Source organism: Rhamphochromis longiceps, linkage group LG17, assembly GCF_057381845.1.
Source record: "Rhamphochromis longiceps isolate RC_006_pf linkage group LG17, R_longiceps_female_GT1.1, whole genome shotgun sequence".
Classification (NCBI taxonomy): Eukaryota; Metazoa; Chordata; class Actinopteri; order Cichliformes; family Cichlidae; genus Rhamphochromis; species Rhamphochromis longiceps.
Window position 1 is genome coordinate 14,129,971 of NC_140573.1, and position 22,193 is coordinate 14,152,163.

Genomic DNA, 22,193 nt, shown 5'->3' on the forward strand with positions numbered 1-22,193 from the left:
TGTTTCCCGTCCACAGGAATAATAGAATACAGGAGGAAGAGGGGGGTCGTCAGCAGCTCTGTGGAACAGTAGTGAGGAGTCCAGCTACACTGTGGTTACATTCTGTTTGTATGTGTGTGTGTGTGTCTGCAAATGCGTTTATATCCAGATGTGCTAATGTGCGATGTTTTCCTCTTCATTTCCATAAACTTCACACATTAAAAGATTATCCTCGGACACGGACACACACATAGAAACAGAACTTAAACTCCATTAATGCTCATAAATCTTAACCCTCCTCCCATTATCTTGACAGTAAACGCCTCATGTATACAACCACGCGGCAGGCAGTGGGTCTCCACTCTTTACCAGAGCCTTCAGGCACTTAACACTATCGGCAGTCAGATCCAGCCACTCCAGTGTGTTTGGAGTGTGTGTGGAGTGTGTCCTCAGCCGCATAAATATTTATCACACGGCTACCCCAGGAATTTTAATGAGCACTGATGGAGAGCAATCAACACAGTAGAGCCAGTAGAGAGAGAGAGAGGCGAGAAGATGACATGAAGTGAGAGTTTGTGATAATTTAGCTTTTAAATATTAACATGACTTTCACTGTTTTCCCGAGAAGATTCACACACTCCTGCTTTCCTACTGATTTAGTCTTTTAAGAGTTTTTGTGTGTGGCTTTCTGCACTAAATATGTCATTACTGTGTATATATATGTGTGTGTGTGTGTGTGTGTGTGTGTGTGTGTGTGTGTGTGTGTGTGTGTGTGTGTGTGTGTGTGTGTGTGTGTGTGTGTGTGTGTGTGTGTGTGCGCGCACATGTGCAGTGTAGTATTGTACATACTCATCAAGGTGACAGGGCCACCCCTTAGAGGTCACTTAACACATTGTGTGCAGGCCAAGCTGCATGGGGAGTGAGGGAAGGAAACCTGAGCTGTAACTCACACAGCTCGCTCTCTCTCCCCCGTAGACTCAAGCGCATACATTGAATGAGACACGCTGGACCTGGCCTTTGACATCTGGCTGGGAGCGGCTAATAACTGTCTTGGATTCCTAAAGACGCAGCAGCTCGGAGTTCATTGAAATTTACTGCAGTGATGCTTTATTGACTTGAGGAAACAATAAATATGAAATCACTGATTTGTGTTGCCACAGAGTGGCACAAATGAAACCCACAGGTCTTCGTTTCTTCTGCTCAAGATTCCAGGATTTCATAAGATGCCAGATAAATTACACTAAATAGAAAGTATGTCAGTTTGAAGGAGTAGTGCAGACAGAGGTAACCTACATTTTTTTATGACTCTGGTTTCCATATTTTGTTCCAGTGTAAACAACATATTGTGTCGAAAAGAGCTAAAATAAGCGGGTGCAGTCGTGCAGACAATATTTCTTCTTCAAATGTTAAGTAACTGAAAGGAGAATATATGAGGATTTTTAGATTTTACGTAGTTTTAAAACATTTAACCTCCTACCATATAATAGTAAATTCCTCGTAATACTATTTTTAGTTTATTTAAAGCAATAAAGTAATAACTTAAAATATTCTGTATAATCTAACCTGTTGGCCTGAATTTCTGTTACTTTATTACATTCTCTTTTCAGTTCAGTCACAGTTATATCTGCTAATGTAAGATCTGTGTATGTTTAACTTCTCTTACTAATCACTTTGAAACCCACCTTAGCGATCCTGAGCCTCAGCCCCAGGCTGAGAAGCACAATCTACTGTGCTTGAACAGATACTTCATGTCAGAGTCAAATTTTTGTGTCACTAGAATTAAGTATTAAGTTATTACCAAGTTATTACAAGATTATGATGTACTGTGAATTTAATTAGAAAAAGAAATGGTGAATGTGAAGCACTTAAAGAGCACCTTTTTAACATTCACCTGTTAATGCACACACACAACCCAGTGACAATAGAGCAGGCCAATCATCAATAACATCTTAGAACTCAGTAAGATGCTCAAAGATGCCCTGGCGTGTGGAAGGGCCATGGATGAAACTCTCAGCCATGTGATTTGTGGACAGCTCGCTCTCACACCTGAGCCATTAAAACAGAGACTACTGCTGTTGTACAAATTACTGCATCAGTCTCCGATTTCATCCCTCCCTCCTTCTCCCTTCCCTTTACTTGAAACTGAGGGTCTTTTGTGCTTTAAAGGAAGTGATAAGTTGAGGCGATGCTGGCGTTAGAAATTGACCAGTGACAGATTTGTGACTGTAGGTCCAGGCAGCACTGAAACGATGAAACTCACTTTTTTTGCTACAAGTATGTCCCCACCTGCACAGACACACAAACACAGATGGCGACTCCCACACCTGTGCACATTGTGCATGCATTAACTTTCATGTTTCTGCAGGCAGGCTAGGTATCAGTCTGCTCCTTCCTCATTGTCCCGCCTTCATGTCCTTGTCATTGTCCGCGCAGTAATTCATTCCGGGTTTAAAAGCCCTGGATCAGGGATGACTTTTTCCATCAAAATCCCACCGAGGTCAAAGATCAGAACATCTGGGTCTGGTTGGAACATCTGGGTCTGCTGGGGACATGGAGACCATGGGCTCCAGACTCTCACAGCGTTCTCGGCCCCTTTATCTAATTTCCTTTGAAGTATTTGCAGCCTCATGTCCACTACTGTACAAATACCAGAGGCACTACTGGACTTCCAAAACCACATCATAGTCTCCCAGCATGCAATCCTCAGGGCAAGAGAGAGGAAAGAGAATCGGTTTCTTGAAAATGTTTGATCTGGGTAGGTTTGCAGTCGGAAGAAAAATAAATGCAGCTTAGGGACATTTAGCATTTTTTAATCTATCCTGACAATTGTACTTGGTGTGTGTGTGTGTGTGCGTGTGCGCATGTGTGCGTGCGTGTGTGTGTGTATGTGTGTGTGCGTGTTCACACATCGCTGCCTGTTAGTGTGTATGTGCCCTTATGTGGGGGTCAGCCCGTGTGCTGTGTGATTTATTGAAAGGCCTTGTAGTGATACCAGATTCCTTTGCGTTAAATGCCTGCTCTGAGGGCCTCTTACTGGCTGTGTGCTTTATGGACCATGATCACACCCTATTTGTCTCTCACTTTTACATTTCTAAGGATTAATTTTATGGCTTCTCCTCTTTATTAGACTGGATAGTGTAAGAAAAAGGGCAAAAGAGCAGAATGAGTAAGGGAAGGTCAGACCGCATACTTGTCAGGCTTTTTGTATTACGAGTGATTGTTTGACTGTATAGGTTACAGTTATATTTTGAGTCTTTTCAATAGTCATACTGCTTTTGTTTTATCTGATGTTTCGGTCTAGTCCAAAAGTACTTTTTTAATGAACAGTAAACTGTAGGAAGATGTTGTGGCTTTTTAGATTGTCCAGTTAAGTTCCATTTATTTCCAGTCATTACCAGTACAGCTGATCAAATAAACTGAGCTGATCAGGAAGAAAGAGGAAAGGACCACCTAGTGCTAAAATCATCAACTTATATGCATTACCAAAGCATACTCCAGGCATGTGATGAAGATCCTTTTACATCCCAGTCTCATAACTATTGCTTGGGAGCTAAGATTAGATAAAAACTGGGGATGTTGTGGTTTTATTTCAATCTGCAATTTGAGTCTGTGCTTTTTCTCTTTCAAAGTTTGGATCAATCTGGGATCGGTTCGGCCACTACAATCACTCCATTTGTTCCTGAGGAAAGTTTCTGGCTGGTGTTTTCCACATACCAATTACTTGTGGCAGTGTTCATCGCATAATCAGGACAGAAAATCGTCTCAGAATCAAAGATGCGTTTTTTAATACTTAGTTAAGGTTTTTAATTCAGAAACTTATAGAAATGACTTTACAGCCATGAGCTGATGATCAGAATTGACCGAAATGATGTTGCCTTATTTGTGTAACGCTTTGTAAATAATAAATGTGACCCTCTTTTTACTCGTCTGACAAAATGAACTCTTTGATGCCACTCAGAGACCTCAATGCCTCTTCATAGGCTTTAACTTAGTCTCGGTTGATGAGCAGGGGCCCGTTCTTCGTACCTCGCTAAGTAAGTTAGCTGGATTAGATTGTTGACGATTTCGCGTGATCCCGGATCGTTCGGTTCCCCGAAGCTCATCCGGGACTTGCTGTCATAGCAACAGAGCCGTAAGCGTAAACCTGCTCGGGAGCAGGTTTACTTTATGTAAACAGGATTAGATCGCGGCCACGCAGGTATGTCCGCTTCATTTATACGAAAGCAACAGCGATATTCCACCACTGTTTCACCATAAATAAATAACATCAATGTAACTAAAGATAATGCAGCACTTGATCCTTTTATTGATGTCACACAGATACATACAGGTCATTTCCTAAAAAAGGGAAATGAACTATTAACATTCTATTACATGTATGTGATTATTACAGATGTAATTCATATTTCAGAGTAGTAATTGTAAATTACTTCGTGTAATCAAGATGAGAGACCACGGCTATAAAAGCGAAGGTGGATTTGGGAAGCCTGTCGCAGTCATATCCTGTCCGTATACGCGAGCCACCCATTGCGGAAGGTGCAAGATTGATAAGGAGAGTCCTCAGAATTCAGCGTATATTGCGGGACAGACAGGATCCTTTAGCTCAGCGCGACAGTGTGCTCATTGAGAGATATCGATTTTCCCGTGAGGGTATTATTCACTTAACCAACTTGTTGACGAGGGGGTGCAGGACCACCACCTGTCTTTTTTTCCTCTGCCCTTTTCTTGGTTGCTGTTATGAACAAACTAACAGAGTATTACAGGCCAGTATTACCTTGCCAAGAGACGAAAAGCAATCTAAGAGATAAATATTACCATTCTGTAGAATACTCCTGTATTCCACTTTTACTTGTTCCCATGTTCTTGTGGGTCCTGTTGTGGCTCTAATGTGAAAGTGGATATAATATAACATATTATAATATAATATAATGCCATATGATATTGGACAATATAGTGTCATATGATAGATCTACCCTACCGCCTACTGGTGTTGGCCAGAGGGGCCGATGGCGCGATATGGCAGCCTGGCTACAACCGTAGCTGCCTCCACCAGTGTGTGAATGTGGGAGTGAATGAATAGTGGTATCGTAAAGCGCTTTGGGTGCCTTGGAAAGCGCTATATGAACCCAATCCATTATTATTAGTATTATTATTAAATTACCTACGAGTTTGATTTGTCAGCAACTTTCTGCCAGCCCTCTCTCCTTGCTTCTGCAGCCTTTGCAGTGTTCCCTTGCGTTTTAATTAAACTCTGAAACTCCTGAAATCCCGCACTCATGAGTTCTTGCTCTGCTGCCGGAAAATACCGAGCACGCCCCTTCGACATTTTCGCCGACCAATCAGCGGGTTGCCGATCAATGTTTCTACTATCGATGCGTAGCCCCTTTTACGACACCCAGTGATGTCACATTACTGCGTCCAGCTGTACTAATCGTCAACAGCAGGCGTGTTCGGGGAACCGGATTAGCGAGCTCACGGTTAGCGCGATGGTTTGGTCTTGGATGTGTCATTTGATCTTGGATGTAGTAAGCGACGTACGAAGAACAGGCCCCAGGTGTAGATCATATTGTCATTCAACTTGTGAGAGCCACATTTTGTCACAGCTTAAAAAAAATTTTTTTATTTTTTTAGATTTGTGCTGCTTAATTGTGTTATTATGACTGCTACATATTTGCAGACACGGACAGAACGCTGAGTTAAACAGGACGTACCAAGCTGTTGGGTTTGGTTCCAAATCGGATCCATATGAAGATTGTATTGTGCCCCCATCTGTTAGTAGTTCATGTTGAATTATTCGCTACATGCTCTGTTTGGGTGAATTCACTTGGCCACAGAACGCTCTTGTTAGCAGTTTGGACTCAGCTTTTATTTCACTGAGTGGTACTCTGCAGTATGAGCTCTGATGGTGAGGTTGTCTGTCACCTGTAGAAATCCTGGTTGACAAAGACCAGACGCTGGATTAACTTCCTGGATGCTGAACCGTGTGGTTACGTGCTAAGAAGGCAGACTTAGCAGACAAGAGTCTGATTTCAGCAGATGTTTTCCTGCCAAACTCAGATGGAGATTTCAGGCCTAACAGTAGTGGTGACAAAATGCTGATTTAAATACAAGGAATGGCTCTGCCTTCTTCCTCCCAGCTTCACGTGTTGTTCGATTTACACGTATATTATGTGGTGGGCTATATAGCCTTAAAAATATATCATGATATTTCAAAAAAATTCACAAAATGCTATTTATGTAAAAAACAAAATACTGAGCAGTCTCTAAACTGAATAGTCTCTCCTTCCTTGTAGCCTGGTTGTACTCGATGATGTGTTTTTTGCCTCAAGTGGTCAAAAAAGTGCGTCCACTTTTAGCAAGAATCGTTCTCCGAGGTTGTTAGAGTAGTTTTACTTTATTAAATCCTCATTGGAGGCTGTGGTCATTGTGGCTGTCACTGCTGTAGCAGTGACAGCCACAATATAACACTTTTTAATATCTCCAAAAAAAGAATAATTTCACCAGTATTATCGTGGATAGCGCACACCCCTCATTTAAATCCCAATCTGCTCAGTGCTTTAGAGCTTTCACTGTCTTAGTAAATTTACTATTCAACAGAAAATATACAGGCGGAGTACGAATACTTGCTCTAAAGATACATTCATCTTTTTAGATGTGTAGCTGGTTAACACATCAACTTGAATCCAACCATTTTTGACATCACATAAACTTGGAACATGTTTTAATAGGTCCTTTCCATTAGCAGTAAGTAAGGATTTATGTTGTCTGTTTTGGCACATATTCTGCAAGAATTTCTTCTTTAATATTTAGATAAATTATTTAAACTCACAACCTTACGGTTACTTTGCTTCCAGTCATATAAAACCACAAAACGATGTGATCTCTTGATGCGTAATACATATTAAGCACCACCACCGTGGACTGTAAATAGGGTATGAGAGAGATGTCCGTCATGCGTGTTACCCTTTGAAAGGAAAACAAAGTCAAAGAAGTAAAAAGTGTGCCATGTGTGGTCAAGGTTCACTTATAAAATTGCCTCTCCTGACCATTAACAGCACTGTCAGGCCATCTATCAGTCACACCGAATGGCAGTAAAGGAGCTTGTATTAAGCTCCTTATGCAAAATGCTGCAGCTGGAAGTTTGGAGTCTCGCTGCTCTGCATTTCCATCACCCTCCTCAGTTTCCCTCACAGTTAATTGTGTGGTTCTAAAACTTGGTTTGCAAAGACGTATATAACCTGTGTTGTTGCTACATTACTGTTTCTACAGTGTTTGTAAGAGTGCTGTGATTTACCAGATAAGAAGAAGCTCAGGTTAAAGTACAAATCTCCAGATGTGTGTAAGAAAACGCCGTCTGTTTTGGACTTTGGGGTAAATTTGCTGGTCAAAGCTGTACCTGTAAGGCAGTCGCAGGCTTTGGGAGCTCGCCTCTAAACTCCAGGTGCGTGGATGAATTTGTCACTTGTCTCGTTTAACAGAACGCAGACACGGTGACTCTTTAAAGATGGAGTCTGCGCTCCAGGTTCAGTCCATTGAGTTCAGGTAAGGGTCTTGCCATTGGCAGCAGGTGTTGCAGCTTCATATTTATTTCACTTCATTTGAACTACGTATGCATGCAGACAGAATCTAAACAAAAGGCAACTTTGGGATTTTTTTCCCTGCAGGTCAAACTTCCTGCATTTGTTTACTTTCCCTTTTCAAGCATCTGTCTCCGAAACACTCACATCAGATTAGACTTAACTATCCTGCTGTTTAGCAAACCATCACTAACAAAGGTATAAACCATGTGACTCCCTGATGTATAGAAATTATAAAGGAGGTGCAGTTGCTACTTGTTAATGTCAGCTTACCGCTTTTCTCTAAACCAGTTCGTGACTAGACCAGTTGATGTTTCTTTTATGCCAGCTATGAAATGTTCTCCATTACAAACCCTAATCAATATAATTATGAAGCAAGTGGATTATTTAATATAATTGTGGAGTAAGTCGCCCTATAATAATTACATTCAGCCTCATGATAAATTATGTCTCATTGCTGCAGGTAATTAGTCTGAAAATGTTTCCAGTTATGGCTTTGAGTGCCAAAATCGTTTGTGAGTAATGTACAGAGCTGCTCACATGAGAAAGAGCTGTTTGTCCTGCTGTTACAGACGGAGGAGAAAATGGGCTGAAGCTTTCATCTGCTCGGCTGTATATAGACCATGCAGAGTTAAAAATAAAAAGACCGCTCACCCAGAATTGAACCAAGTTTTCAACTCGGGCCGAATAATATCAAACTGAACGCTGTCAGAAACCTGAATCGGCCTGTGCTTGTTCCCTCCGTGTGTGTTCAGTGTTCTTGCCTTTGTGTGTAATCAGAAGAGTGTGATTAAGCGCTGTGGAGCCTCTCTGAGATGTGGGTCCCCGCTCTCTAAAAGGCTCAAGTATGCCAGCGCTGCTGTGTGCGTTCCTCTGTAATAAGATCACCCAGAAAAGACGTTTTCAAGAGGTTCAGTGTCAGATGGTAACACTGCTCTGCTCGGTGCACTTTACCCTGAGCTGCTGTTCATAGGTGGGGTTTGGCGTCGCATTTCCGGCTAACAGTGTGTGCTATAAAGCGATATTCATTTCAACTTTGCAACAACAGTTTGAAAAAGAGCCTACTGTGTTTAAACGACAAAGCCAGGCCCGTAAAAGAAACGGTTTGGACCGACTGCACCCCGCTTCCAACGTTTGCGCGAGAAGCGGGTACACCGGCTGTGAGTCAGGCCTCGTCGTTCAGCCTGAGTGTTGGACCTCACTGATGCTCATGTGGCTGAATGAAAGCAAATCCCCTGCACGTTCCAAAATCTTGTGGAAAGACTGAAACTAGAAGAGCGGCATCTGCACGCAGCAGCAAAGTCAGTTAAGTCTTAAAATGGTAGTTCTGGTTGACACGGTGACACTTAAGGTTGTTTAAGCTGGCAACACTAAGAGCGTATCGACCATGAAATACCCTTTTGAGCTGAAAGTTTAGCGAGTATTTACCGTTCCTTTGGTTATTTGTCTCGTGTTGTATTTTTTAAAATTAAGTCAAACTTGTTTTTCTTCATGGATTGCATTATCCTTACACTAACACTTACTGTATACGTATCCTCTTTCAAATTCCAGAGACCAGCTCCTTAGCTCTTCCTCTCTTTCAGGTTACGTCACTACATGTGATGTTCACACATGCAGGATCTTGTCCGCTGAATTCCATCCAGTATGCGCATGCATCATTTTCTGTATACCTCTCTGTGCACATGGATGCCGTTTATTACCTATCAATGTATGTGCATATGTATGTGCAGCTAACAGCAGAGATCAGCAGAAACACGATTAGCCTGAAAACATATTTGCCAGGTTAGTTAAAAACAAATAATAACACCCTTTAGCAGCCACACTATGCATGCATGTAACCCATTGAAGCAATGACAGATTGCACCACTGATAGTACAGACTGCTGCCACAGTGAGTTTCAGAGGCTATTTTGTTTGGTTGTCCTCAGACTTTTGGTCTTGGAGCATGAGGAGGCCCGTGTAGTGCAGAGAGAAAAGAAAAGAGAGAAGCACAGGGGAAACCCAGCACAGCACTTTGAGCACTTCTTGAGAAACCACCACTGCAGCAATAACTGTGTTTAACACGAGCCGTCCTGTATAAAAGTATTAAAATCACAGAATCAGCCTTTCTTCGTCTGTGTGTTCGACACAGTTGTCCATGAGTGAGAATCTTTGTAAATATAAGAAATAGAATAGTGGGAATAGAAGTCGGAGAAAGGACTGAAGCTTAAAAAAGACGCACAAAGAAGAGGCTTCTCTCTCTTTCTTTTTTTTATTTGGACTCGCTTTGGTGGTCTGAAGCAGGGTCTCACTGGATCTTGAACCCGGTGCAAAACCCAGCGGGGGGGAGAATGAGTGAGGGGTTGAGGGGGGAGAGGGTGAGTGGGGGGGTCCTGAGCTAGGGGTTACACCACCAGAGTCCCACAATTCATCATGCTCTGGCACCAACGGGGGCTGTCTGGACAGATCGGAGGTGGGGAGCCGAGAGGGGGGGATTGATGGCCAGGGAGACTCTGTGACCTCCTTTTTTCCCCCAAGAGATGAGATAATGTGTGCATGTATGTGGGAGAGAGAAAGTTATCATCACCCTCCATCCCTTGCATCCTGTTGAAGACATCAAGTTTGGATATTGAGTTTGATCCAGCACGTCTTCATATCGGAGTGACACATCAGCTGGGCTGAGGGGTCTCCTCCTCACAGGCGTCAGATCAGTCATGACAGATCCTTTGTTTTTCTTTCTCCCCCTCTCTCCTTTCCCTTCTTTCTCCTTTTCTCTGGCTCCTCTCTGTCTTTTTACTAGGACTACCTACAAGGTGACAGCACCAAAGCCTCTCAGAAGTTGGGTTGGAAGCCAAAGGTGACTTTTGAGGTAGGTTGGTTTGAGAGCACAGCCGGTTGGTCCTGCTGGATAGCATTAGCACACATATAATAAATGTAATGGGAGTAGTTTTCCACGCTTGTAGACAATGGCATGACGTGATGAAATCAAAGGTGACTGAAAAAAAAAACACCAAATCAAAACATTTCAATGACAAATGAAAGAATGGTTTTGAAAGCCTGTAACGATTTCTAGAAACGCAGCCTTCTTTCAGCGAACTGTTAAAAGAAAATACACAAAGGTTCACTGCATCAAATCCACACGAAGCAACAGAAAACCAACCAGCACGTGAGTTTTGAGTCTTTTAGCTTTTAGATTAGAATTTTATTACAGTTGTATATTTTATCTACTTTTCATTTTATGCCGCATCAGATTATTATAAAGCTCTTTGGTACCAAAGCTCTTTGTTTATTCCTTTCTGTGAATAGTGCTATAAAAATAAATACTTGCTTTATAACATTTTGTATGTTGTTTAGAAATCAGCCTTTTAATAAAATATTATTAAGCAAAGACTACTATAAATTAAGCAAATATTTCTCATTATATTTTTTGTAATTATATACTGAGAAAAGCACTTCTAAAATATATATATTCAATTCAATTCAATCTTTATTGGCAGACTTCATGTCCATAAAAACAAGACAAGAAACAAGAAACACACACACAACCCCCCCCCCCCCCCCAACACAAGGTATAAACCATTAAATATATATATGTATATAAATAAGTATATAAAGCATAATTATATTTCAATATATATATTGAAATATAATGAAATGTACTTCAAATAAATATTATACATATTTTAGAAAATGTAATTTTTTTGAAGTGCTTAGACGCTTTGATTAAATAGTTTCTAAGGCTAAATAATATATTAATAATGCAGCCAGTGTTGAGAAAACACAACTGTGTTTTTCGGTTAAACCTTATTTATTTTGGAGAAAGAAAAAAAAAAGAAAACTACGGTTCAAGGTTTCATATTTTCTCAACTTTACCTGCTCGGGAAGTTTGGCTGAACTATAAAAATATAAATTCTGAATCGTCTGATAAACAAAAACAATCTTATCTCCTATCTGTCGCTGCAGACACTCCAAAGCTCTGAGCTCTTATCAGTACAATATGACCCAACGACACAAGCACGTTATGGATCATTGTCAGGTCCTAATGCTGATAAACTCGATGTATTTATTATGTTTATCCAGCTGCAGTATAACTGTGTGTGGAAGGGAGGTCTTCACGTAGGCCGAGTTTGAACCGCGGGTGTAAACGAGCCTTACTTCATGTATTTTATGTTTGTGTCTTTACCTTTTAGAGATATCAACCTTTCCAAATATATAAATCTGATCCTGTCCCCTTGCAGGATCTGGTGAAGGAGATGGTCGATGCAGACATCGATCTCATGAAGAAAAATCCAAATGCCTGAGGCCAAGTCAGTCGGGCATGTTTTAGCACTCCTGGGTTCTTCCACTGAGACCCATAGTGGAAGACCCACCTTTCCTTTTTACCTGTATGACTCTTCTAAATCAATTGATTGTCTTGTTGCGGGTGTTCGAGTGAATAATGGTTGTTGTTGTATCTGTTGTCTGTTTCTCATATTTAGATTGATTAAATACCTTTTACATTTTAACACTGATTATGTTTTATTGTTATTACTGAGGGGTTTTATTGTATTTTTTTTTCCCATTGTTTTGGGACTGTCAACGCTGAAATCTTTTCCCCTGAAGTGTGACGTGGAAAAAGTAAAATGAATGAATAGAAATGAATGGATATTTTTATCTTTTATTAATATGAGCAGGGGATCCATTTGGTACAATAAAAAAAGTCTTTTAACATCGTGTCTGTTTGTTTTCTCATGAAACACAATAAATTGTATAGAAGGCCTAATTTGTTTTTCTTTTTTTAAATCTAAGGAAATGTGGGAAATAAAAGCTGCAAATCCAGGTTTGAACCGCAGGTTGCGTGCGCGGAGTGTGCATGTGCACGCGCATGGGATCCCCAGTTTGTGCAGAGGTCTGGCTCTTCTCCTGTCGTTTCTTTCCTCTGTGTTTGCTCCTAATTCCAAGTTTTTCTTTAGAATGTACCAGAACACTGCGCTCCTTTATTCTGAGGGAAATGCGTTTTTCTCCTGCTCTCAAACATCTACCTGGAAACATCTACATCTGGGTCGTGAGCGGCCTTGTGGCCTAAAATGAATGCCCGCATTTAAACTGTTGGCCCTGACTTGTTGTGACCCTGACGGTAACGGTAGCTGGGTGTGTTGGACACTCGTAACTGTTCCCACTTTGCAGAAGTTAGATGACTTCTTCTTCCTTAACAGCCACACTGCTTTCTCTTTGCTCGTCTTTATTGTTTAATTCGAGGTATTGAATCCAAAAGGGTCGTTTTCACGAGGGCACGTCATTCATACTTGTTTAAGAAAAAGAGTATATTTGATTAAAATGCTGCGACTGGAAGTGATGTAGTGCTGTCATGTGTCTAACAGCCTAGTCATCAATCCTCTGCTCTTATTGACTGTACAGGAGACCTGACGCTCCCTATAGATTACATTATATTATTTGTTGTGTTTAATGATGGGCCTTACTATCTTACATTCCAGCCCTCCTGTATCACACTATTAATAAATATGAATGCAGAAGCAATCTAGTGTGTTTACAGTATTTGTGGGAATTTAGCTCTGTTAAAAACAGTCGAACAGTAACTCTGCATTTATATCTTCAAAATATAAAGTATGTGCGTGCAGCCAAAATCTACTTTATCTCAAATGAAAGTGCACGTGCACCAGAATGGCCTATCTCAGATGTAGTATGTGATATTTTATTAAAGTATTATTACAAATATTTATGTAAGGCGCCTTTTCTCAATTTCCCGAAAATCATTAAAGTTGTGAAATAAGGTTTTTTTTTGTTTTGTTTGAGGTTTTTTTGGTTGTTTTTTTAAGTGCGGCATCTTATTTCCACGTGGAATGCTAAATGAAGTATCTCCGATTTAAATGCAGCACTCGATAGATGTCGGTCCCTCCTCAGAGCACACTGCTGCTGTCAGGTTTTGACATTCAACTTGCGCGGACCGTGAGCGGTCTGTGGAGGGTGGGATCGCCTGTGTGTTTTTCTGGACGGCACCTACAGGACATTTAAAAGTCTCTGTGATCGTCCTGGACAGCGCTGAGTCTGTGCTGACTCCAGATTGGAAACAGATGTTGCTCTGAGGTTGTTTGGGCCCCCTAAAGCGCGCTGAGAGCACACAACACACTGAGCCCGCGGCCTCACACAGGTGCACCAAGTATTCCCCTTTAATAACATTTAGGCACGTTTTGTGATCGGCTCTGCTGCTGGCGCACAAACAAAGAAAAGATGACTGAGATTTGAACCGAGAAGGAGTCTCGGAAGGAGGAGGGGAGCAGACTTGTGCAGCTAAATAAACGTTTTTAAGGAGATTAAACGGCTCTAAAGTCACGATTTTCAGAATCCCTGAAAAACGCGAATATAATAATTTTTTGTCAAATCAAACGCACGAGAGATATTGTAGGGGGAGGTGATCCCTAAAGTGAAAGCTGCAGGAGGGAGAAGCTGCTCCTTTCTTTCAAAGCTCCAGCTTTACTGAGCACATTTGGACAGACGGCCACAGAGTGGAAGACGGAGAAAAGGATCCGACCAGTGTCCTCTATCATTTGTTATTAGGAAGAGAAAATACTGATCTCGCCCCTGAATATCATCCGTCCATCCATTTTTTTTAAACCTCTTATGGAGTGAGCCTATCCCAGCTAACATATGAGAAGTACGGACAGGTCGCCAGCCCTACACAGGGCCTCACTGAATATCAAGTTCAATTAAATTAACACGAATCGGAGCACTATCCCGGGACAGTGGAGGTCACCTGCTTGTCGTGTTACTGAGATATCAAGGACATAAAAGATATCCCATTCTTTATTATTACTGCTGGTCTACAGTGCAGACACCTTAAAATATTACGATTTTAAAAAGCGTTAAAAACAGTGTAAATACACATAAAAAATAAATAAATAAAACAAATGCTGGAATTTTAGAAACTCTGAAAATTCATAGTGAGAAACTGGAAAACTACGTGACTAGAGCCTTCACCAAAAATCCACGCAGGCACAAAACAAGACGCAAAATAAACCGTTTACACTGAAGCCTCGATTTCAGCCCACTTTAGGCTAAATGGTGAATCCTCACTCCTTTAATTGGTTTGATATGTAAAGTCATTAGGACACGATGGGCTTTTCTTCTTTATTCTTCTTTTAAGAAAAATAATACATCGAGGAAAAAACGCAGGAGGCCAGATTCGTGCAGGAAATACAGACGCGATTTCAATCACTGCTCCTGCGCGATGGGATTTAGCTCTGCTCCCGCGAACTCCTGTCTGTGTGTGTGTGTGTGTGTGTGTGTGTGTGTGTGTGTGTGTGTGTGTGTGTGTGTGTGTGTGTGTGTGTTTGTGTTTACCTCTCACAGGAGAGGTGAGGAGTGTGTGAGGGGGGTACGGGCTTACAGTTTAGTCGGTAACTGTGAGATGGCCGCAGTTGCCAGAACTTGTATGCATATAACATGCAAATTTGAAGTATTAAAAAAATAAATAAAAACAATAACAAAAAAATTAAGCTGTGGATACAAAAGGTCTGTATGGGAGAATCTGGTTGGTAGATTGGACGCAAAACCCGCAGCGAGTGTCAGTGTGGAAATTGTTCCTGTTTAATTTCAGGCTCAACCTTCAGAAATAAAAATTCAAACTAGAACAAAATGCATAACACCCGCGAAAATGCGTTAAACTCTGTAGAGATTTTATTCTATTTTGTTTTTTCTGTGTGAAACAGAAAGCTTTTTAAGCAGTCAGTAAAAAACAGAGCCTCCTTATTATTTTTTTTAAAAAGCCCCCTTCAAATGTGTGGGGCGCCCACATGTTTCCAGGAGCTTCATATGTTTCCCCATAAGCGCTCTGATACCTGCCAAACCTTTAGAGCGCATGCTGTGGGCTATCGGGTTGCTTTGCCACTCGTGACTACGGCACTTGTGCAAAGATCTGGCCTTCAACGCTAATCAGACACTGGGATGAATTCCCCATGTAGAACATCTGCAGACAGCCGGGGCCGTAAACTACACCTACGCTCGTGTGATCCCTCGAGGCTACAGTCATACTAATGTGAACATTAAAGTATCCCGAATGCGGCATTAAACAATAATTCCTTAACTGGGGCTTCTGTGAGCACTTCAGTGCGCGCCTGAAGCTCCCCTTCTCTTCCGGGACTCCCTTTAGTTTGACTGTTTGTTATTGTTTGATACACTGCAGGCCGTGAAGCTGCCACGGCCAGCCTGCGATGTGCACTGCATGTGAAGCTGCTTTGGATAAAGCAGGGATGGGCTTTAACGCAAGCTGCTCACCGTCCTTCCCTAAAGTGCATTGTTGACATCCTCTCCACTGACCTCCATCACCTCCTCCTGTCTTGTACTTGCAATGAAAAACGACTCGCCATCGTGACTGGCTTTTCCTTCTTGACTCTTGAGTGCTGATCAATCACAAAGACGTTTGTTTGGAGGGAATAACGCGTTTCTCGTATTAGCCTGCGCTCTGCGTGCAACTGGTGGTTATTTCCACATTTATTTATTTGATTTGTATGTAGTGCAGATTGCATTTGAACCGCAGTCTTAACCTCACCTGCGTGGTTTGTAGCAGAGGAGAAACGGCACATTGTTTATGTTAGCTTTAATGAGCTTGACTCATCTGACTGCTGGCCCTGGGGAGCGTTTGCGTGCTGGATTTCTTTCTTTCTTTCTTTTTTTACTTTTACTGACTCATTAAAAACCAATCCACACGGGCCGAAAACTAACAGTCACGTTTAAGCTTCAACTACCAGCCACTTAAAACACACACACACGCACACACACACTGCTCTGTTTTGTTTTCAGCTTTAATGCCCTGCAGCTCGATGATTGCAGAGGTTAGAAGCCGCCATTAAAATAATAATAATTTTTATTATTATTATTATTATTATTATTATTATTATTATTATTATTATTATTATTATTATTGTGTGGAGTATATGTACTCGCTAATAAGATTATTATAATAATAATGAATAATAATATAATTGTTTTGCATGATTAAGGGGTTCCCGCCATGAAGTTACATGTAACTGATATTTTTCCTGATTATTCTTTTCTAACTTTAGATATATGTATATATATATATTTTTTTCTTCTAAAGTCAGATTTTTTTTAAAGAAACTTCAGGGACCATATCTAATTAACACTGAGCATGCGTGTCTCCGTGTAAAACTGCCTACGCGCATAAGAATGACATTTTAAAAAGGCCGCTGTAAAGTTTTAATAGCAACCTTGTTTTTTTGTTGCTTTTCTTTAAGGAGGGGGGGAATTACTGGAGTAAACACGTGACACAGCAGTAATATTTCAATCAGCCAGAGCTGCGGTAAATCTCGAGCCTCCAGGAAACAAACAAACATTTAAAAATAAAGCAAAGCTGGCTGCAGTACATCCCTCTGTCACAGATCGTACCCATCAGGCCGTCATCCTGGTGCATCAACAAGGACCCCCCACCACCCCCACCCCACGCGGGGGTCTCCTCCAGCAGCAAAATTAACTCTGAAGACAAATCCAAAAACAACTGCATCCAAAAAGCTCCCATCATCATTCCCAAACAGCAGTCAGACGGAAGCCTGCTCACTTTGCAATGACTGATTTGTTTTGCTGACAAGGCCTTCAGTGAGTTCAGACCGCGTTGGTGAGCTGCTGCCACACGTGCATTTATTTACCGCCGGCGTTTACACTCCAGGATTGAACATATACAGCGCGCAGGTGAGGCTGGAGCCTCGCATTAAAAAAAGAAAATGGCATCTGCTAAGCTGCTTTCACTTTGAAAGGTAAACTCGGCTCGCCTGTGCATGGGCCACAGTCTGAAGTCAACCGACTTATAAAAGCTTTTCCATCAAGTTGGAAAATTTATGTATTCACTTAAATACTTTAATACGCATAAACGGGCTTTTATTTTGTTTATTTCTTTCTCCTTCTCTCTTTAAAAAAATCAGAACGTTTAGGTGAATTTAGCGCTTTATAATACATTTTGAATTGAAATATATTTAACTACCGTGCAGCTATTTCTGAATTCAAGAAATGTCCCCTTACTTTGGCTCTAGCGTTACTAATAAATCACTCAAATTCAAATAAACGGCACTTTATTAAACAAAACAAAATGTAATGCCTTCAAAGTATTTTTTTAAACAAATAACACAAAATGAATAGAATAAGTCAGTATAGGCTACACAGTCCCTCTATTTCTATACAAGAACTGGGACAATTAAAATGCAGCAATAAGAAAACTGCGGAGGGGGAAAAAGTGTTTGGTCCTCAATGTCCAACCACTCCCTTTTCCTAAAAAATAAATTACTATATTAGGCTATAATTTACAGTCTAGTCGTAACAGCCGGGTTTGAGCCATCTTTAGAAACTATTCTCGAAGTGAGAGGGAAGGAAACTTACGTGTTTTGGTGTTACACAGCTCTGCACAAAAAATACAAAAGACAAAAAATCTCTCTGAATCGCTTGTCCATTCGGAGTGTGAATGAAAGACCAAAAGTACAAAAAAATATAGAGAGAAATTATATATTAGAGTTATTAATTTAAAAGATGCGCTTGGCTTTCAGAACTTTTCATAAACAAAAGCTCCTGAGGTGCGATAGATGGACTGTCCGGACGGGAAGGCCATCTGACAGCTATTATTCCCGTTCAATGGAGAGCCGTTCAGCCCGATCCGCTGGGACTCGAACATCTCCCGCACCGAGTGGAAGTTCTGCTGCTGCGCCGGGTAACCCGGGCTCAAGTGACTCAGGTCCCCATACCAAGATGCGAGCCGACCCTGGTGTGCGTGGTGACCGTCCTGGCCCGCCTGACTCAGGTTTCCGTGCCCAAGTGAGGACGCGGTGGTCGTGGTGATGCAATAATCGGGCAGAGCCTCGTCCACTGTGGTGGAAGGGGCCAGGTGGCCGCTGGAGGATCTATCCCCTGCGTATAGACTCATGGCTTGCATGTTGCAGTGATAAGTGGCGTTGGAGCCCGTGGAAATGGCGTTCTGGTTGCAGGTCGTTGAGCTGTAAGCGGACGTCTGGTTCGGCGAGTAGCTGAGCGGCAGTGAAGGGGCGATACCTGTCCGAGAGGAGGCGATGTGAGGTGGGGAGAGCTCGGCCTGCGGAGACCCCCGCATGGAGGTCATGATGTTATCCACGCTGAAGCCCTGCGCAGGGGCCTGGCCGTGGTGATGGTGCTCGGTTCCTTCGATGCTGAGTGACCGGGTGGAGGGGACGCTGTGCGGGCTGCCCGTTGACAGGCTGCTTCTGCTATCTGGACTCTCGATTTTGGGCACGGCGCCCAGGGTCGGGGATGCGGCCTGAGGCGGCGTGGAGTTCCCATTCTCAGTCTTTATATCCTGGATCCGCACCGGCTGGGAGCCCTGCATGGACGGCTCGGGCTCCCGGCCCGCCGTGCGGACAGAGGGATCTTTGCTTTGCCTGTCCCGCTCGTCCTTGTCCCTCTGCACGTCCTTCTTTTTGAACCTCTTCCGGCGCCGTAGAAAGCTGCCGTTCTCAAACATGTTGTAGGAGTCGGGGTCCAAAGTCCAGTAGCTGCCCTTACCGGGCTTCTTGTCGTCCCGGGGCACTTTAACAAAGCACTCGTTGAGGGACAGGTTGTGCCGTATGCTGTTCTGCCAGCCCTGCTTGTTGTCCCGGTAGAAGGGGAACCTCTCCATGATAAATTGATAAATCCCGTTCAGGGTGATCTTCTTCTCTGGCGAGTTCTGAATCGCCATGGTGATGAGGGCGATGTAGCTGTAAGGGGGTTTCACCATGTCCTTCGGCTGGTGCTGAGGAGTGTACGGTCCGTACGGCCGGGCCATGCTGGCCGGGTACTGCTCGTGGGCTGCGTGCGAGTACATGCTCATAGCCGCAGGCATTCCCGTGTATCCCCCGCCGGCCCGGTAGTAGCTCTGATCGCTGCTGATGTAGGGCACGACTCCCAAAGAATTGGGACTGGAGACGGAATAGCGCGCCTGCATCCTGCGCAATGCGTAAAACCTCCCCAAAGCGCTCTCCCTCCACAAACTGTCACAACTTCAGCTTGCGCTCCGATCTCTCTCGCAGCTCTCTGTTCACTGTAGAAGTTCCTTTTTCTAAGCCGCAGCTCGCCAGGGTGAACCGAAGAGAGCACGCACTGCTACAGTGAACATTTGGAAACTAAGAGGGCTGGAGGAGTTGCAACGAGGAACTTTTTTTTTACCCTTCACATTTTTTTCCTCCCTTTTGGCTGCTCGGACTGCTCCACCCCGAATCCGAATGTGTGCTCCATTATCCAATGGGACGGCGAAATGAACCTGTGGAAACGCTGCACGGTGATAAAAGTTACTACCCCCACTCTTTCCTCCACCCCTCCTTCTCCTCCTCCCCCGCACTTCTTTCCCTGACTTCTCAGTTCAGATCACGGAATTATTAAAATACTTTTCAGGGTGTGCCCAAAGTGGCAAAAGATTCATTTAATGGCCCAAATTGTGAGTTATTTATTATTTTCTATTAACTCTTCATTTTGAGACTCGTAAAATAACTTCACGGTGAAAATGGAGAAAGTGGATTTATTGTGTATAATTGATCGGAATAAGGTTTTGTTTTGTTTTTTTCTTGGGTTTTTTTTTGGTTACCACAAATTCTTAAGGAATTTCTCTCATAGCAGACACGAGCCTGATATCAATTTCCAAAATGTAAAAAAACGCGAACGTGCACAATTAAAACTGCAGTTAAATCCCTTCAGCGATGCACGGTGATCTGAGACCTGTCAGTTTTGTGAGATATCAGATGAGCCTGAGCCTCTGAATAAACAAGCGGACATGAAAGAGCGTGGATGCCTCCCCGCTCCTCCCCGACAGCGCCGGTGGGCGGTGTGCACAAACTAATTAAAGGCTAAATGAAGCTCATTTGGCCCAGCTGGGTGTGGAGAAGTTCCCCAGGGCGCGAGCGGCTGCTGAGACGTTTTTGAAAGATGAAGACCTCCAAATGTCACTCGCACTAGACGGAGTGTTAACAGAGCCATGGAAGTTCTCGGTGATTTCTGTGAGGCTGGGGGTAAAAATAAAAAGTGTGAGAGGTGTTAGCCGAATTCAAAGTAATTTAAAGGCTTTAGAAATTTACATTTCCTTATTTAAATATTTTTTCAAATAATCTAAATTATTAATCTTATCATACAAACTAAGAACTTGATTGAAGATCAGATTTTAAAAAACTAAACTATGTGGTTTGTTTTGTTGCTGAAAGACGAACTTCCCCGCCATACTGCTCTATTTCAGACAAGACTCATATTTCTCTCATGTTTTTAAAGTTCAGTATTGTAGATAATAATTTTCACAGAGAAGTCTGTCATATTTTCTGTTATAAATCAAGCTTTTGCCGATGTTAGTAAATGAAAAAAGGTTTATTTTTACTTAAGAACTTATTTATATAAAAAATAATACTAAACAAAGCAGGCCTGCATGGAGCACCGCGTGGCTTTATCTGAAATATTTATTTATTTTCTTAAACGATGCTCGTATGAAGGAGACACGAAACTCAAAGAATCCTAAACGAAAACCTTTTGGTGATCCAAGTAGAAACAAGTGTTTGAAAAACCTTATTTGGAGGCAAAGTCAGCAAATTCTCAGTCAGTTTTTCTTTTTATTAAACATGAACAGTGATTGTATATATGCGGTTTTTATGTCCCGATGACATAAAAGTTAATCTCAATATTTGATAACGCTTCTATGTTTGGCCTTGAAGAGCACAGAGACTCATCTCTTGAAAACACTGCAAAATGCAAAACAAACAAAAAAGAAATCATTCACGTCTCTGTGAACTAACTGCGCTAAGACCAGTGACGCTCTCAGTTTACCCCTGAGCAAACATCTTCACACCAACTTCCGATTGACAAAAGTCTGAAGTCTCCCGACAAAAGCGCAGGGATTAATAAAATAAACAGGCCTCGTGTAACAAACAGGCCCATGTCGACATGTTTATGCTGAGCTCCCTTTTGAAAACTGCCGAGACTTAAAAATTCTCAGAGACAGTTTTCACAATTTCATCTTTCCTGCAGCACAAGAGAAAAGAGGAGAAACTAGTTTTTGATTCGCTATAAAATCTGTTAATTTGTCACGTGTATGTGTGATTATTCAGCTCTTTGTTCTGCTATTTGCATGTGTTTACAGGGCCAGAGGAGACAAACGCTGTCACCTGTGAGGACCACGCACTGTGTGTTTCTGGCTGACCGGCAAACACGTCTGCTGGCTCCGCCACATCCAAAGCACACCCCTCTATCCGTCACTGCTGACATCTCAATGAAATACAACCACACCCTGTAATAATAATGATGATAAAAATAATGATAATACTCCCTTCTGTGAAAAAACACACACCAAATTCAAAGGTTCTTATAATGACCTGCAATAGGTTTTAAACAATCTATATAAAAATGGTTTAACGAGACATTTACTGAGTTCTTCAGCAGAGATCAGTGCTGGTATCAAGTCGGACGCGGTTCTTCTCCTAATGTGAAAGAGAACAGCTCCCCCGACTGGTCAGTACATAAACGTGCAAACTGCAGGCGTTTTCCCATCAGCAGTTGTATTAAGTAATGTTAGGCATTTAAACCTAACTACATTATAATTTGAGTTCCGGTCATTTCTCTCAGGTAAGCCGCATAATAAACTATAACACAGCAGCTGTTCACAGGTGTAACACATAAA

The 22,193-nt window shown here is 42.2% G+C and overlaps 2 protein-coding genes across 2 annotated transcripts in view; one reads left to right on the forward strand and one right to left on the reverse strand.

Moving 5' to 3' along the window:
- The window catches only part of gmds (GDP-mannose 4,6-dehydratase), a 222,070-nt gene extending 209,520 nt beyond the window's left edge, over positions 1-12,550 (forward strand). Inside the window, exons 10-11 of the mRNA XM_085385930.1 lie at positions 10,335-10,403; positions 11,773-12,550. Coding sequence (XP_085242056.1) covers positions 10,335-10,403; positions 11,773-11,835 — 132 coding nt within the window. The 3' untranslated portion in view covers positions 11,836-12,550. The remainder of the gene's footprint in view (positions 1-10,334; positions 10,404-11,772) is intronic.
- A 1,295-nt stretch (positions 12,551-13,845) lies between these two features.
- On the reverse strand, positions 13,846-19,799 carry foxc1b (forkhead box C1b). The gene has a single exon (XM_085385929.1). It carries the CDS (start codon positions 19,485-19,487, stop codon positions 18,078-18,080), a length of 1,410 nt encoding a protein of 469 aa, XP_085242055.1. The 5' UTR covers positions 19,488-19,799; the 3' UTR covers positions 13,846-18,077.
- Between the last annotated feature and the right edge of the window lie 2,394 nt (positions 19,800-22,193).

What these genes read in the sequence shown, in the direction of transcription:
- foxc1b (XM_085385929.1), bottom strand. Translation starts at nt 19,487, where the DNA reads ATGCAGGCGCGCTATTCCGTCTCCAGTCCCAATTCTTTGGGAGTCGTG.